This window comes from Pseudophryne corroboree, chromosome 11 (assembly GCF_028390025.1).
Source record: "Pseudophryne corroboree isolate aPseCor3 chromosome 11, aPseCor3.hap2, whole genome shotgun sequence".
NCBI classification, from domain to species: Eukaryota; Metazoa; Chordata; class Amphibia; order Anura; family Myobatrachidae; genus Pseudophryne; species Pseudophryne corroboree.
This window is the reverse complement of record NC_086454.1, coordinates 196,895,251-196,914,365: the sequence shown is the minus strand read 5'-3', so window position 1 is coordinate 196,914,365 and position 19,115 is coordinate 196,895,251. Positions and strand designations below refer to the sequence as shown.

Sequence of the window (19,115 nt, the reverse complement as noted above, 5' to 3'; positions counted from 1 at the left end):
GGAGGTCTGGGCTTTAGTTGATAATAATAATTAATAATAATAATTTTATTTATATAGCGCTCTTTCTCCAATAGGACTCAAGATGCTTAACAGATACATAGCATAATATAGTACAGAAAATAATGAAGTACAGAACAGCTTTTCATAAAATACAGAAGCATGAAGATACTAAAGGGACATTATGGGAATGCTTGAGTAAACAGGAAAGTCTTGAGTCTACTTTTGAAGGATTCTATAGTTGGGGCCTCTCACACTTCGCGGGGAAGAGAGTTCCATAGATTCAGAGCTGCATGCCTAAAAGCTTGACCCCCAGATGAATTACGGGAGATTCTAGGTACTGCTTTAAGTCCTTCATCGTCAGATCGCAGTAATCGAGTGGTGCAGTATGGGGTCAGTAGCTGCTTCAGGTACCTTGGGCCCTGGTCATGTAATGCTTTGAAACTCAGTAAGCCAATCTTGAAGATGAATCACCATTTTACAGGCAGCCAGTGAAGGGAGTAGAGGATGGGTGTTATGTGGCTAGAATGGGGCAGGTTCGTTAACAGCCTGGCAGTTGTGTTTTGCACCAGCTGTAAGCGGTATAATTCTTTTGCTGGGAGACCAAGGTAGAGGGCATTGCAGTAGTCTAATCGAGATGATACAAATGCATGTATGACTTTTGGCAGATCATCTGAGGGAATTAAGTGCTTAATTCTGGCTATGTTCCTCAGGTGAAAGAATGAGGATTTGATTGCGGCTGATATCTGATGTTTAAGTGTCAAGCCACCATCCAGGACAACGCCAAGATTCCGCACATGATCAGTGGTTTGTAATTCTGAATCCCCGAGTGTAATTCCAGTTGGTTGGCTATGCTGCAGTCTTGTCCTTTGATGTTGCGGTCCTATCATAAGGACCTCTGTTTTATCCGTCGCAGCCAACTGGCGCTCATCCACTCCTGGAGTTCAGCTAGACAGCCATTTAGGTTTGCTAATGGGTTATCAGTGCCCGGAGCAAAGGACAAGTACAGTTGTGTATCATCTGCATAGCAATGGTAGACCAGGCCATGGCGCCTGACTATTTCACCCAGCGGGAGCATGCATACTGCAAAAAGCATGGGGGATAGTATAGAACAATGGCAGTACACTTACCATTGTCTCTGTTGACCTGGTTCCTCTGGGGGCTGACCAGGTTTTATCCCCTGTCAAAGTATTGTGTATACATGGGGATGTTAAGGAGTGCCCACATGTGCATCTACCAATAATAATAATAAAAGGCCACAATTGAAAGTGGTATCTGCAGTGATGTACAGAACACCTTATCCATTGATCCTGTGCCATGATGTCCTGTTGCTGTAGGAGGTAGTTACATGGCATGATGACAGCAAACGGAAAGCAGCTAAGGCGTCCCAGGAGCCAAGAACCATGGGTTACCAGAACATGGCAACCGTGAAAGCTTCCTCGGCCAGTGCAGAAGGAAACAAGAGACTGAGGGGGAAATTCAGACCTGATAGTAGATGTGCTAAATTTAGCACATCTACGATCAAATTCTCTGACATGCGGGGGGCGCCCAGCACAGGGCTAGTCCGCCATTCATGTTAGGCCCTACCCAACCCCCTCCCAGCACAGGTGCAAAAGCATCGCATAGCGGCAATGCTTTCTCACCCATCAAGTAGCTCCCAGCCTGCACTGGCATGCGGCTACCTGCCACATTCTGGGTCACAGCAGCTGCGTGTGACATCACACAGCCACCGCAGACCACTCCTGCAATGGTCTGGACATGCCTGTGCCCCACCAGCAGCGTTCTAACGCCATTGGCACGCCCCCTCCAACCCTGCAACCACCTTTGCCTGTCAATCAGGCAGAGGCGATTGCAGCAATGAGATGCTTTATATATGATATATATATATATATATATATATATATATATGTAGTATGATGATAATGACTCTATGGTAGGTAATGACTCTATGGTAGTTAGTTTTACCTGTGAAGTCTGGGCATTTTCACATACAGCATTCAGCATTCCTCCTTAAATCATCACTAAGAGCAGCAATGGGTTTATACAGTCATGTGTCTTAACCTGTATATTTTCATTATCACATACCTCCCAACATGACCCTCTCCAGGAGGTACAATAGAAAAGAAGAAAGGCTGCGCTATTTTGATGAACTGACAATGTAATCCTCTGTATATAATTAATACAATTTATTATAAGATATATAATATCACTGTGCTTTTGTGATAATTAGATCATAAAATGCATGCAACATAAAACAAATGGATAAAACCATACAATACAGATGATAATATTGAAAAAGGGTTACCCAAATGGTCAGAGCTGTAAGTGTAATTTAGTGGAAGAGTCCGTTCCAAATAATTCCCCCAAATAGTTCTGTATCCGGTATATATATTCAGTGGGAGGTAAGCAGTGTCCCGTGGAGTGACAGTGTCCGCTAGAGGAATTGGTGCTCCTAGATCTTGAATGGCGAGCTCCTCATGCAATGCGGAAGGTTGAATCAATCGGTCCAATCTGCTATTTATGTCCTCCGACTTTATGTCGCAATCCGGAATTTAGGTGGGGGCTTTGAAAAAGCTGCTAGCTGAACGCAGCGAAACGCGTTAGGTTTACAAGGGACCCAGAGCTGAAGACTACCCACTGGAAGGCCGAACCATCCCCCACCTAAATTCCGGATTGCGACATAAAGTCGGAGGACATAAATAGCAGATTGGACCGATTGATTCAACCTTCCGCATTGCATGAGGAGCTCGCCATTCAAGATCTAGGAGCACCAATTCCTCTAGCGGACACTGTCACTCCACGGGACACTGCTTACCTCCCACTGAATATATATACCGGATACAGAACTATTTGGGGGAATTATTTGGAACGGACTCTTCCACTAAATTACACTTACAGCTCTGACCATTTGGGTAACCCTTTTTCAATATTATCATCTATATTGTATGGTTTTATCCATTTGTTTTATGTTGCATGCATTTTATGATCTAATTATCACAAAAGCACAGTGATATTATATATCTTATAATAAATTGTATTAATTATATACAGAGGATTACATTGTCAGTTCATCAAAATAGCGCAGCCTTTCTTCTTTTCTATTGTATATCTATTTGTGGGGGTGACTCCCCGTATCTAGGCAGCAGCTTGGTAAAACACCTTGTCCCCTGAGCGCCCGAATACCCTTGGGTAACCATTCTTCACCTCTCCAGGAGGGACAGAATGCTCTGCTCCTGGACTTTCCTCTTAAATTTTGATTGCCATTCTGTCCCTCCTGGAGAGGGTCATGTTGGGAGGTATGTTATCATAATACAAATAATTGCATGATAAACTATATTCACTACTGTACAGGTGACAAGGTGGCACCCCCTACCCCTGGAAGAACAATCAAATCACAACCAACACACAGTAGGGGATGTTTGAAAATTGAAAGGAATGTTGCAATGAGAAGGTGATCTCATTGTGGCGAGGGAAGGCGTAATGGCAGATTCTGAATAAATGACTTTCAGTTACGCATAAAAGTAGAGAGTGGTGTGAACTATAGAATGTCAATGCTTGTTTATTTTTTTATTTTTTGATGTTTTATCATTAGAAGCATAAGAACCAGTGAGGAGTGGACAAGTCAAGCTGTTAGTCCTTTTAAATTGTATGTAGTCTTTCTTTTGTGTTTCCTTGGTGATCAGCTGTCATAATGCAATAACATAATGATGCCGCACAAAAGCAGGCACAGTTATTTATTTAGAGATTACACACTGTTCACCTGGTGTTATAAAGGGTTTTTTTTTAATAAAGATTTTTTTTCTCTAGAGATCTGTGTATGGAAGTGCAGCATAAAGGATGGTGGGTGCTTAAGTAAGAAAAATGATTGTGCCCTGATCTCAACATCAATTTCCATGGCTGCTTCTTCTCAAGCAGCTTTACCTTTCTATGTTAATAATATAAGAACTGTAGTGTGCTGGGGGAAAGATGTTAGAAGACTGGGATATATGAGAGAATGAGATGATAGGAAGATACAAGATGGTGTAGTCAGGGAACTAGGTTTAGTAGTTTAAAATGGGTGTGGAAAGAGATTGGGAAAGAAGAAGATAATGATATTTGTCAAATTGAATGTGGCAGTAAAAATATAAAATGTTTGGTGGTAACTAATTCTAGTGGTCTCAGAGTAAAGTAGATCTACTTGAAATAATGCTGTTGGATGAACATTACAGATGTCTTCATACACAGAGTAATTCGTGTGAGACGCATGACATACCTAAGACAGGTAGCAATTCCTGTAGTTTTGTCATTCTTCCTGAATTTTGCATATTATTCGCATCGTAGCTGCACATATACTGTATTTGCTTATAGTGTCCTAGGAACTTAGGATTTCTATTTTTGCAACAAAGGAATTGGTATATAGGGGGTAATTCAGACCTGATCGTAACAGCAAATTTGTTAGCAGTTGGGAAAAATCATGGGGCTAATTCAGACCTGATGATAGCCGTGCAAACTTTTGCATGGCTACAATCAGCCACCCTGACATATGGGGGGACGCCCAGCACAGGGCTAGTCCGCCCCACATGTCTGACCCTCCAACCGCCACACGGGTACAATAGCATCGCATGGCGGCGATGCTATTGCACCCGGCGAGTAAGTCTCTACTTGCGCAGCATTGCTGTGCTGATAGCAACTTTTTGCCACGTCCTGGGTCACAGCGGCTGTGTGTGATATCACACAGCCGCCGCGGCACTCCCCCCGCACGGGCCGGGCACACCTGCTTTTCCCGGACCACGCTCCCAAAACAGCGGCAAAACGCCCCCACCCCCTCCCGCACAGCGAATGCCTCTGCCTGTCAATCAGGCAGAGGCGATCGCTGGGCTGAGATGACGATCACATCTCTGGCATGCACATGCGCACTGTGGCGCATGCGCAGTTCAGACCTGATCGCCAGCTGTGCGAAAACGCACAGCAGCGATCAGGTCTGAATTAGCCCCTATGTGCACTGCAGGGGAGAGCAGATATAATATGTGCAGAGAGAGTTAGATTTGGGTGGGGTGTGTTCAAACTGAGATCTAAATTGCAGTGTAAAGATAAAGCAGCCAGTATTTACCCTGCACAGAAACAAAATAACCCACCCAAATCTAACTCTCTCTGCACAACGTTATATCTGCCCCCCCTGCAGTGCACATGGTTTTGCCCAACTGCTAATAAATTTGCTGCTACGTTCAGGTCTGAATTACCTCCATAGTCACAAAGTAAATAAAACAATATGTGGCACAAGGCATGGCATAGGTCACTTTTTACCCATGTTAGTGACTGAGTTGCACACAGAAGCTACAAGAAATGCCAGTCCGAGTATTCTGTGTAGCCTTCAATGAATTGTACTGTTGTTGCATTAGCGATGTGAATATGATGCACAGTTTGTGAAAAAGCCTCTGGTAAGACCTCATGGCACAGCTAGGCTGCAATGTCCATGGCGTGCCCAATGGTGCTATTTGGAACGATTGTAGGAAAGGTGTATGAGGACACAACTGTATAACTGAGTCTTGACTAGATGAAAGTGAGGGATGGGCAGCAAAGAATATAGCATGCCCAGGAAGGATAGGAACAAAGCAAAAGGGAAGGCATTTGACTATATGTAAAATATATAAAGAGCTGAATGTATGTACTGTATACCAGTTTGTGTTATTTCACACTGTGCATGTTCAGAAAAGGGAACACGTGTATATATGCTCCTACGCAGGTCCTCACACATTTTGCACATTCAAGCAAATGTCACCCAGGCAGACCAGTACATAAGCGTATGTACGCCTGTTGGGAGGCATAGCTTTTGCACCTACTACTAGATTAGATCTATCTATACATCTATCTATATATCTTATACATGGGAATGTCTATTTGTTTGTCTGATTGCAATAAACTCTGAAACCACTGAACCAACTGTGATGCGGTTTTAGCCGATGTGTAGGTAATTTTCGCAGGTAAGTTTTAGGCTGTGCCGTCACAATTAGTCCTCAGGGGCTGTGGGCAGGGTACTGCTGGTAGGGATACCGTGCGCTGCTCTCGGCAAGTCGGCGGCAATAGGTGTACCTGCCTCAATAGCAACTGAGCGGTCACCAGGGGGCTGTGGGCAAGGCTCCTCAGTAAGGTGTCCCCTGCACTGTTCTTGGCAAGTTGGCAGTGACAGGCATATGTGCCTCAATGTCAACCGATCGGTCTTTAGGGGATTGTGGGTGGGGCTCCTCAGGAAGGTGTAGCCGACATTGCTCTGAGCAAGTTGGCAGCGATAGGCATATGTGCCTCAATAGCGACCAATTAGAACATCATTGCACAGATGTACTGTGTACTATGATAGATTATTATTTTAGATAAGCATCATTAGAAATTCTTTGGACCTTACATCTATAAATGTAGGTCAAAGAGCTATAAATTATGTTTTTAACCAGTTCGTTTTTGAGGAGATTTCACAATGCCTAGGAGAAAATCCACTTGGTCATGACAATGCTGCGGGTAAAAGGGCGCGCACTGCAATATGAAAGGAGGATAGCCAAATACCTTTTCACGTATGACACATTTTCCCAACAACCTCCACCCTATATACAGTATTACCTAAATCCAAAAACCCTGAGTAACGGACTCCCATTATCACCAATTTCCACACAAGCTGAGCTGGATATTGCAGCTAGTATTATATTTATTGTACAGGTAACAAAGCATTTATGGAATAGTAATCACAATATATAACAGCAAACATTTGAATTTTATGGGAGTAGCTTCAATAAATATCTTACAAGGCTGCTACAAAATCTAACTCAGAGAATCATAGAACGCAGAACCTGGAAAAGTTCCTTTTTAATTATAAGCACAGAAACCAATTTGAAGATATTTGGAAAAAAGTACTGATGCAGGTATAATCCTGTGCTATAATCCTTATAGCAACAACATTTCTAGGAATAACACGATACCAATGTGGCTAAACAAACCATATTAGAAGTGATTAGGTAAATACGATAAAAAAAGAATGGTGAGATTGTGAAAATAGAAAGGAATCAGAAGTCATTATGTAAATACAGGTAACATATGATTGAAAAAGAAAATGGGTTGCTCACGGTAGCAAATCTAATCCCAAATCTTTATTCAAGTACATACCAGCAAAATAAATACAGCTGATAATATTGCAACACTAAGGGATAAACAAGGAAGAATAACTGTATACAGATGAAGACAAATCTGATCTCTTAATATGCTTGTTCCATCTGTATTCACAATACTGTACATTGTGCACCAATACCCAATATATGCCATTATGGGGTGTATTTACTCAGGGCCGGCTCTAGGCATGTTCGAATAGAGCGGCCGCGCAGGGCGCCACCCTTAATGGGCGCCACGCGCTGGCGCCGCCATATTCGATGCTGGAGCCGGCCCTGTGTGTAGCATTGGCGGTCGCGCTGTGTATGCGCGCTGCGCGGCGCCGGTATCTAACGTCAGACGCCGGCGCCGCGCATAGCCCGCCTGCACAAGTGGCCGCCCGCCAGCCCGGACCCAGGCTCAGGCTCACTCGCCCGGCCTCCCGCCCGCCCGCCAGCGCTCCCACACAGGCGGACAGCAGTACTCCTCCCCAGCGCCGCAGGTATTTTTTTTGGGGGGGGGAGATCCGCACTGTGGGGGCATTTCTGGCACACAGGGGGCATTTTTGGTTATGTGGGGGCATTTCTGGCACTGTGGGGGCATTTCTGGCACTGTGGGGGCATTTCTGGCACTGTGGGGGCATTGCATATCTGGCTCTGTGGGGGCATATTTGGCACTGTGGGGGCATATCAGGCACTGTGGGGACATCTGGCCCTGTGGGGGCATATCAGGCACTGTGGGGGCATATCTGGCACTGTGGGGACATATCTGGCACTGTGGGGGCATTTCTGGCACTGTGGGGGCATTTCTGGCACTGTGGGGGCATTTATCTGGCACTGTGGGGGCATATCAGGCACTGTGGGGACATATCTGGCACTGTGGGGGCATATCTGGCACTGTGGGGACATATCTGGCACTGTGGGGACATATCTGGCACTGTGGGGGCATTTCTGGCACTGTGGGGACATATCTGGCACTGTGGGGGCATTTCTGGCACTGTGGGGGCATTTATCTTGCTCTGTGGGGGCATTTATCTGGCACTGTGGGGGCATTTATGTATCAGGCACCGTGGGGGCATTTATGTATCAGGCACCGTGGGGGCATTTATGTATCAGGCACCGTGGGGGCATTTATGTATCCTGCACCGTGGGGGCATTTATGTATCATGCACCGTGGGGGCATTTATGTATCAGGCACCGTGGGGGCATTTATGTATCAGGCACCGTGGGGACATTTATGTATCTGGCACCGTGGGGGCATTTATGTATCTGGCACCGTGGGGGCATTTATGTATCTGGCACCGTGGGGGCATTTATGTATCTGGCACCGTGGGGGCATTTATGTATCTGGCACTGTGGGGGCATTTCTTGCACTGTGGGGGCATTTCTTGCACTGTGGGGGCATATCTTGCACTGTGAGGGCATTAATGTATGTGGCACTGTGGGGGCATATCTGCGCTGTGGGGGCATTTATCCATCTGGAACTGTGTGGCCATTTATGTAGCTGGCACTGCTGGGGGGCATGTCACGTGTAGCTGGCACTGCTGGGGGGCATGTCATGTGTAGCTGGCACTGCTGGGGGGCATATCATGTAGTGTTCCCGCTAGGCGTCTGTGGCTGGGCAGTGTGTCTCAGTGCTCTACCTGGCGCAATGTGTCTAACGTGGGGGCATATCAGGCACTGTGGGGACATATCTGGCACTGTGGGGGCATATCTGGCACTGTGGGGACATATCTGGCACTGTGGGGACATATCTGGCACTGTGGGGGCATTTCTGGCACTGTGGGGGCATTTCTGGCACTGTGGGGGCATTTATCTGGCTCTGTGGGGGCATTTATGTATCAGGCACCGTGGGGGCATTTATGTATCAGGCACCGTGGGGGCATTTATGTATCAGGCACCATGGGGGCATTTATGTATCAGGCACCGTGGGGGCATTTATGTATCAGGCACCGTGGGGGCATTTATGTATCAGGCACCGTGGGGACATTTATGTATCTGGCACCGTGGGGGCATTTATGTATCTGGCATCGTGGGGGCATTTATGTATCCTGCACCGTGGGGGCATTTATGTATCATGCACCGTGGGGGCATTTATGTATCTGGCACCGTGGGGACATTTATGTATCTGGCACCGTGGGGGCATTTATGTATCTGGCACCGTGGGGGCATTTATGTATCTGGCACCGTGGGGGCATTTATGTATCTGGCACCGTGGGGGCATTTATGTATCTGGCACTGTGGGGGCATTTCTTGCACTGTGGAGACATTTCTTGCACTGTGGGGGCATATCTTGCACTGTGAGGGCATTAATGTATGTGGCACTGTGGGGGCATATCTGCGCTGTGGGGGCATTTATCCATCTGGAACTGTGTGGCCATTTATGTAGCTGGCACTGCTGGGGGGCATGTCACGTGTAGCTGGCACTGCTGGGGGGCATGTCATGTGTAGCTGGCACTGCTGGGGGGCATATCATGTAGTGTTCCCGCTAGGCGTCTGTGGCTGGGCAGTGTGTCTCAGTGCTCTACCTGGCGCAATGTGTCTAACGTGCTCTTATAGGAGGTTCTACCTGGTGCAATGTGTATTAGCTGCACTACTGTGTGGTGTAATGTGAATTGCCACTATAATGTGGCTACGCACCTTCCCCACGAAGTAACTCCCCTAAATTTTTGCTGCGCGCCTTCGGCGCGCACTGTCCATGCTTTAGCGTGTGGAAATGGGAACAACAAGCATTACAGTATGTACATCATTTTGCCCACCTAACTTAAAAATGTGCCCTCCCTGTGATCAGCAACCTGCCCTAAAAAGTGAACACTAGCACGTGTAGCTGGCACTGCTGGAGGGCATGTCATGTGTAGCTGGCACTGCTGGGGGACGAGACCACGCCCACTTTTTCAGGAGACCACGCCCACTTTTCCAAGAGCGCGCCTTCGGCGAGCGCATGGGGGGGGGGCACTTTTACATTTTCTCGCTCAGGGTGCTAGTAGGCCTGGAGCCGGCCCTGTATTTACTTGTAGTCGGAAACTGCTGTCTTGACGGAAAGACAGCAGTTTCTGACTTTTTTAGGTCGGAAACTGTTCCGACCTATGCAATGTCCCTGCTTTTCCAAAACACGTGGATTGACGGATTAGCGGCCGATCCACATGTTTTGTTGGATTCCGCGGCCAAATCCGATAGGTTTTGGCCCTGTTTCCGACAATGTGAATCCGACTTTAAAAAAAGTCAGATTGGTATTGTCGTGAACAGCCAAATCTGAGAGGAATACTGCATTGTCAGATCCTTTCCGTCGGAAAGGATCCGACAAGCATTGAATACCCCCCTAGAGGTTAGTTTTCTAGCATAGGAGGAATTGAAGGATTGATAAAGCACCAGTGCCGTAACTAGACATTTTAGCGCTGTGTGCAAGAAACGGCATCAGAGCCCCCCTCTATGTAAAACGGGCGATGCGCGACGTAGTCGCGTGCAAAAAATATAGGGGCATGGCTTCATGGGGAAGGGGTGTGGCCACAAAATAATACCAATTCATATAAAGGTGCACAGTAGTCTCCATTATTCAAATGACGCCGCACAGATTCCCCTTTTTACACATTATGGCAGATAGCGTCCCCTTTTTTACGCATTACGGCAGACAGCGTCCCATTTTTTACGTATTACGGCAGACAGCGTCCCCTTTTTTACGCATTATGGCAGACAGCGTCCCCTTTTTTACGCATTATGGCAGACCGCGTCCCCTTTTTACGCATTATGGCAGACCACGTCCCATTTTTTACGCATTATGGCACACACTATACACACAAACATATACACTGTACATACATATACATTGTACATACATAGATCTACACTATACACACATACATATACACTGTACATACACTTTACATACATACATATACACTGTACACATACTTTACATACATATACACTGTACACACATTCATATAAAATGTACATACACAGACAATGTGCTTACATACACATACATAGATACAGTAGCACCATAGAGCTGCAGGCACTCAAATCATTTAACTACCTACTATAGAGCACATATTTTCCTCAGGGCATGAACTCACTGTCTCCTCTCTGCCTCTTCCCCCGGAGCCCCGAGCAGCACATCAGCCCGACAGCTAGCCCAGCAGGACAACAATAACCTTACCCTGGGCACCAATCAGAGGGGACTTCGGGACCTGCAGGCCAGTACAGGGACAACAATAACTATCCCTGAGAACACACGGGACCCACAGCACAGCACAGCACAGCACAGCACTCTCCCCAGCCACCTGATGCTGCCGGCTTGCAGACAACATAACGACAGCTGACTGAAGCCGGGAGCAGTGCGCACCGCTTGGAACATTCATCTCAGTGGCGGGTGCTTGCAAAGTGATGGCAGCGGCTGCGCCCCCAGCGCATTTGCGCTGTGTGCGGCGCACACTTTGCCCATAGGTAGTTACGGCCCTGTAAAGCACCATGGTATTTAAAAAGAACTAGAGTTAATTATTTATAAAATACTATTTGTTATCTATATCACAGGTATTCAAACTCAGTCGCCAGGACCACCAACAGTTCACGCTTTCCAAGTGATCAAATTGTATTTGTAATAAAATATGTTGAAGTCAGAAAAATTACACATCCAAACTACACACCGAGTGGCATTTCTTGGTGTTGGCGTAAAAACGCAAGTGTCGTATGGAGGCGCACCATGCATCTTTACCGCATGCTGTGCATAGAATCGCACAGCGTGCGTGTTGCCGCATGGTGAGTGTACATACGGTAAAAGGTGCAATCATTGAGAAGGGCCCTCTTGTAAAAAGTTTGATATGTTTGTTTGAAACATCTACAGGCCCTTAATACGGGATGAGAAGGACTAAATGAATACTTCGCAGACATAAAAGCTTATTGTAGAAAGACGCATACAAACTTACATTTATAACACACATATTTTGCATATAGTCCGAATACATCATAATTATGTTTTAAATTATATAAAGAAGGTACTATAGAGCAGGAAAACAGTCATATGTGGCATTCAGGAACGGGACAAGTTGACAATATGTTTGGGGTCAAAATGGTCAGAAGAATGTGCATAATAATCTGGTAGCTGTGGGGAAAATTATCGCACATTGCGACAATTAGTTATGATCAATGTTAGATTATAAAGTCACATCGATAAGAACAAAGGACTTCCAGCACAAGCATTTTGGCGGGAATCCAGTGGCTAAAACCTGTAACAGCATCCCAAGATTAAACACATCTCAATGTTTAAACCGACCAATGATCCACGGTGAATTGAAAACATTTCGCCCCTGGACCAATGGAAGGAGACCGAACCTACAACTGTTAACTCCCACTGTTTTAATGTGTATATATATATATATATATATATATAGATATATATGCCCTGGATCTAGAGAGCATTATAGTACTCTGAATTTTAATCTCTACCAGTTACCTGATTGACAACTGAGCTCTGGATCCAGGGAGCGCATGCGCATGTATGTATACTGACTGTATCTTTTCCCAATAATATCTTATTGTATAATCTGTATACCTGTAAAGCTGCCATACCTATAATATATATAAACCTTTTGCGCTTCGGACCGCAGCTAATAGTGTGTGTGTTTCTCACTCGCTTTCTATATGGGATATTGTACTGCTACATTTTGTGCACAAAATTAGGGTTGCGTATTAGATGCATTTTTGTCCGCCATTTGTGTTATTGCTTGTTGATTTATGGTATAGGAGTTAATTAGGGATTAGGGGCTCGTCGCCAGACACCAATCCCTCCTATTATGCGCAAAATAAGTGTGCTTTGATTTATCAACAAAGGGTGGATGGACGCGTCATTAAGATTCTTTTTGTATTACGCAAACATCTGATATTGATAAACCACGTCCGTTTTTGCGCTATCATAGAGGTGCTGGTGCAAATCTAGGGACAATAAATTTCTTTGGTGCTTTTAGGAGCGACAAAGATACATAATATTGCAAGTGTTAAAAGTGTACTATATATTGTTGCCATTGGTTTAAGAAAGTTATATTGTATCAAATTCAGATTGGACTGTTTGACTGCTAAAGTACACAGATATATTATTCAAGCAGCAATAGAAGTATGTTTTATTGGTAGCTTCAGTTGAAAACGTGTGGTAATTATCTACGCAAGGGCGCGCACTAGCACATGGCGACGCACGAGCACATTAAAAGACGCACATGCGACATGGTACGCGAGTACATATATAAGTTAAGATTTACTTATAACAAAAGAGAGAGAGTTAGTGTTTGAGTGTGTCCTGGTCGCATGTCTTAAAGACTCCATTTTTGATTCAAGCACATGGCTTGGAGGGGGAGGAGCAGGTGACCATTTTAAGTCTAATACAGTTACAGTAACAAATAGCAAATATCGCCTGCTGTTCATGCTGTACGAATCAGCATTATTCTTATCATAAACCAACATAACTTAAAGTCACTTCCTATCTACTTAGGATTTCACAATTAACCTTCAGCTGTTCCTAAGCTACACATCACAATAAGCCATTGTTAAACAATCCATTACCTTTGCCACAAGTAAACACATATATACAAATCCATCACAATTTAAAACTACCAACGAATTCAACTAGTCTATGCCATAGTCAATTAGAGATAGTGTTTCAATTAGACCTAGTGAGATTGATATAGCAAATCCATTCTGGTCAAACTGCTTTTATGCTGATAGCACCCAAAGACCCAGAGCTTCATGTGCCTTGCTAGTCTCAGAACTAAAGACAAGGGGCGTGCAGTATTTGCACAGGAAATGGTCACAGGCTTATGGTGTGAATAGGCCCATTGTCTGTTACCTTAGCCAGGCTATTCGATATGCTAATGACTTTGTCCAACTGCCTTAAAGACAAGAGTACTATAGGGGGGTACACACGGAGAGATCCATGTTTAAAATCTAAGCAATCTGACGAGTGATTAGTAGTTTTGATCCTGAGGTATTGCAGGTAGTATGAAAACAAATAATTCTGATCAAATCATGTAAGTTGAGAATGAAACATAATGACTGTTTAAATTTGTGGCAACAGGAAAGTGAGATACAAAAAGATATAAGTAATGCAGAAAAGGTGAAAGCAAGTGCACCACCACCTCCGTATGTAGTTGAAAAAATTTACAGTCAACAGAATTAAAGAAAATTAAAAAGAAAAATGTAACTTGTACCCTGTACTAACCAATATCAAAGGTTTTTACTCAGGTGAAGAGGACGACCCTTCCCTGGTCTCAGACGTTTCTCATGCCCTCAGCTTCCAAGAAGGGCAATATTCTCAGAGTAAAGGAGGAGCTGCGGTAGCTTCAGGAGGAATGGCTGAGACCAGTGAAGCCGGTAAGTATGATGTTATCCACAGTACCAAGACGGTAAGACCAAAAATAAATTTTGAGAATAGTGATATAGCTGGAGTATATCCTGTCGGTGTGTTAGCAATTCCCTATGTGAAACCGGACAGAAATGGGGCATTCCCTATTAAATACATAGATATGCATTGTTCTTGGACTAGGTCAGAATTGCGGTCATTATTACAGATTTTCCAGACCCTAGAAAAGATCTGACTGGCTGCCAAAAGTTTGTTAAGGACTTGGGTAATGCTCATGAGCCGACTAACAAAGATTGGATGGTAGTATTGAGAGCTTGTCTTCCTCCCAATATTAATATACAGAAATATATTGAAGATTGTCGATTGGAAGATGACAAACGTTTAAATGATGAAGACAACCAAGGTAATGTAAAACAAATAAACATCCAATTGTCCCTATACTTCCCAGCAGTAGTAGACTGGAGAAAAATCTTCACTATAAAACAAAAGGATAATGAGACTGCAGCTGACTACTTCACAAGGGCTTTGTTAGATATGGCTAAATACACAGAAATAGCTGACATAAAAGACAACGTGCATCATTGGGAAGTAGCCATCTCGTTACTGATGGATGGCCTAAAGAGTCATTAAAAATCAGGGTGCAGACTTCTCTGCCCAATTGGAGGGGTATAGCTGTAGATGCCTTGAGGGAATCAGCTATACTTCATGATAAAAGCATAATTAAACGAAAGGAGGAAAGGACGGAGAAATTATTAACAGTAAGTATTCAGGCACTAGAAAAGACTTCCACATGACCTTATCAACACCACATATACGGGGATCACAGTGAAGGGTAACACAACCTGTTATAGGTGTGGTCAAGAGGGAATTAGAAATTGTTTAGAACCTAAAGATAGGTTCAACTTACCTAGAAGGAATTATTGACCACCTAGGAGGGAAACACGTAGATACCCACCAAGGAGGGATTTACAGAACTCTGAGATGTCACAGCAAGCGCCCTCACATATTGTAGCCACAAATGTTTTGCAGGGAAGCCAGGGACAGCAGTAGGGATTAGGCCACACCTGTAACTTACAGCCAGTTAGATTGACTAAAGATCTCAAGGGAGAACCAGAGGTCATTGTTGAGGTAGCAGGTTACAAGCAATCTTTCCTTTTGAATACAGGGGTAGTCCGATCAATGCTAACTTCTCCACTAGGGTTAAAGACTATGGGTGAAACCATTTTGGCAATGGGAGTAACAGGAAAAGTGCAACACCACCCTTTGACAAGACCTGCAGAAGTTACCATAGGGCCTCTGCATACCAAACACTCCTTTCTTTTAGAAGCAGCAGCCCCGACTAACTTACTCGGCAGAGATTTATGTGCAAAATGGGATGTATAATATAGTGTACCCCAGAGGGTGTATTTCTGGACATCCCTGAAAACCATGCACAGGAAGTACAAGATATGTTAGACACTCCTCAAAGGTTAATGTTGCATTCCCCTGTTCTAGACTCAAGTCCATCACAGGTAGAGGAAATTATCTCACAAATACCAGGTTCCATATGGACTAAAGATGGACAAGATACTGGATTGATGTCTAACATATCTCTAGTAGTGATACCAATAAAAGATGGCAGGACAGCTCCAAAAACACCACAGTATCCTCTGAAGTCAGAGGTAGAATTAGGGGTGTATCCTGTAATCGAACGATTATTACAACAAGGGATTTTAATCATGACATCTAGTACTGCCAACAGTCCTATATTTCCCATAAAGAAGAGTGGTGGGAGAGGCTTCAGAGTAGTGCAGGATTTAAAAGGGGTAAACAAAGTAGAGAGTCAATTCCCCGTAGTGCCAAATCCAGCTGTCATCCTAATGCAAATCCCCTCCACCTCTACTCACTTTACTGTCATTGATCTCTGTCCTACTTTCTTTACTGTTCCTCTTCATCCTGATAGCCAATACCTCTTTGCCTTCACATTTAGGGGAGAACAATATACGTCAACCCGACTCGCCCAAAGGTTCATTGACAGCCCGAGTATTTTGTCCCAGGCCTTGCATGACTGCTTACAACCCTTTCAGCTCAAAAATTGGTCAATGTTGATACAATATATAGATGACTTGCTGTTGTGTTCGGACTCATTTGTGTCTTCACTTGCAGATACAAAACAGCTGTTGTTCCATCATTTAACTAAAGATAGGATACAGGCCATTCAGGACATGACACTACCACAAACTCAACAACAAATCCGCACATTTTTATGAATGTTTGGCCCTACCACTGCAGAAAATGGTTTCATCAAACAAACCAGAATGGGTTTCTCATACTGAGGAGTCCAAACAGGCGTTTGAGAAACTAAAAGAATGCCTAACAAGAGCCCCTGCACTGGGAATACCTGATTACGAGAAAACATTTAAATTGTATGGAACAGAGGCTGCTGGGTACGTGACAGGAGTCTTAACTCAGAGACCAGTAGCATACTACAGCACCCAATTGGACACTGTGGCACACTCACTACCTGCTTGCTTAAGAAGTGTAGCCACAATAGCTTTACTGGTGAGTAAAAGTGAGGATGTAGTACTAGGACATGAGTTCACAGTCCAAACACCACATGCATGGTTTACAAAATGGGAGCTGTCACTGATGGCTCCAGCAAACATCACCATAAAAAGTGCAATACACTAAATCCAGCCACTTTTCTGCTGTATGTACCTAGTAAGGCACAAAGGGTAGAGGATGAGAATGATGAAGAAAGAGAACTTTGTATGGACTCTGATATGCATGATTGTTTGGAATATCTGAATCAGACCTTTACTGCTAGATCAGACATAAGCAATAGCCCGTTAGTAGATGCAGATTTGGTCTTCTACACTGATGGTAGTTGCCACAGACAGATAGAGTCAGGAGACCTATGCACAGCATATGCTGTTGTAGACGACCGACGTATTATAGAGGCTGAAACCCTTGGGGCATCGCATTCAGCACAGGTCGCTGAGCTGGTCGCACTGGCCAGAGCATGTGAGTTGGCAGAAGGTCAGCCAATATATATATACCGACTCTAGATACGCTTTTGGAGTGGTGCATGATTTTGGGGACCTATGGCGCCTCAGAAATTTCATGACAGCGGCAGGCACACCAGTGGCGCATGTGGCGCATATAAAGAAATTACTGACAGCCATACAGCGACCAGACCGAGTGGCTGTTATCAAGTGTAAAGCCAACACTTACAACCAAGACCCAGTCCACTTGGTAACAGCTGGGCAGATGAAGCTGCAAAGTATGCAGCAAGCACCACCACTAAAACCACCACACCACTGATGACATTCAATATGGTAAACACACAAAAATTAATTGAGATGCAAGATTTGTGTTCCCTACAGGAAAAGGCGGCCTGGAAGGTGAAGGGGTATGATCAAGAGTCCTCTGTACTCTTGAGAGATGGACAAGGTAAACCATTAGCTCCCAGGGCATACCTCCCAAGCTTAGCTGAGGTGGCACATGGTCTGACTCTCCTGGGTAAGGAAGGTATGTGCAAATTAAGAAGAGCTTACTGGAATGCGCCAGGGTTCTATTCTCAAGCAAGCAAGAAGAAATGTCCTGTCTTACTTGCTTGAGGAAGAACATTGGTAAGACAGTACCAACAGAGCCATCCCATATTCCTCCTACAGACAGATTTTTTTCAGGTAATACAAATCGACTTCATACAGTTACCACCCTGTAGGAATTTAAATATGTATTGGTATGCACTGATGTATTTTCAAATTGGGTAGAGGCAATTCCAGCTGCCACTAACACTGCTATTTTCACTGCAAAGAAAATCGTCCAAAAATTTGTTTGTAGATATGGTATCCCTAAGATTATTGAAATTGAAAGGGGTACCCATTTTACTGGTGAAGTCTTTCAGGTCATGTGTAAACTCATGGGAATTAATAGTAAACTTCATACTCCCTACCAACCCCAAGCTAGTGTGAAGGTAGAGAGAATGAACAGCACTACTAAGAACAAACTAAGCAAAGTGATGGCTGAAACTGGTCTATTGTGGCCAGAGGCGCTGCCACGAGTGTTATATAGCATCAGAACCACTCCCAGCCTCCCGCTTAACTTATCACCCTTTTAAATCCTTTTTGGAAGACAACCGCATGTCATGATAGATCCTCAGTACGATCTGAAATGTAACAACAAAGTGACGGTACGATATCTGATCGTGATGAACCAGCAGTTAAGAAATCAGCAAAAGAACTTGAAGATGTTGATTCCTGATGTGCCAATTACTAACTGTCATGATCTTGAACCAGTAGACTATGTAATGATTCAATACTTCTTATGCTCAGGTTGCCTAATAGACAGGTGGGAAGGACCGTTCCAAGTTTTGTTGACCAGCATGACTTCATTGAAGGTAGCCGAGAGAGAGACTTGGGTCCACTCTTCCCATTGCAAGATAGTCGCTAATCCAGAAGAAACTCGTAACGAGGGTAAGACTGCAGAAATATCACTAAAGAATCTGTTCCGTGAAGACTGAAAGGCAGCACTGTTGGACATTACCTGAGCATATCAAAGAGTCACAAAAAGTCCACTTGTACTAAGATGGATTTACTACAATTAAGACTTGTTGTGTTCTATTTTTTTGTTTGTACAAACTTTTTTTTTTCAGGATATTATATTTTTGTGAGGGTTCCTGAGGA

At 44.3% G+C, this 19,115-nt stretch overlaps 1 protein-coding gene across 6 annotated transcripts in view; it reads right to left on the bottom strand.

Moving 5' to 3' along the window:
• Positions 1-19,115, bottom strand: part of CNIH2 (cornichon family AMPA receptor auxiliary protein 2) — a 436,455-nt gene that overhangs the window by 145,888 nt on the left and 271,452 nt on the right. Inside the window, exon 1 of one of the 6 annotated variants that reach the window (XM_063945177.1) lies at positions 11,141-11,239. The exons of the other annotated variants lie outside the window; for them this stretch is intronic. Coding sequence (XP_063801247.1) covers positions 11,141-11,152 — 12 coding nt within the window. The 5' untranslated portion in view covers positions 11,153-11,239. Of the gene's footprint in view, positions 1-11,140; positions 11,240-19,115 lie in introns of those variants that run through there. 6 annotated transcript variants of the gene reach the window in all.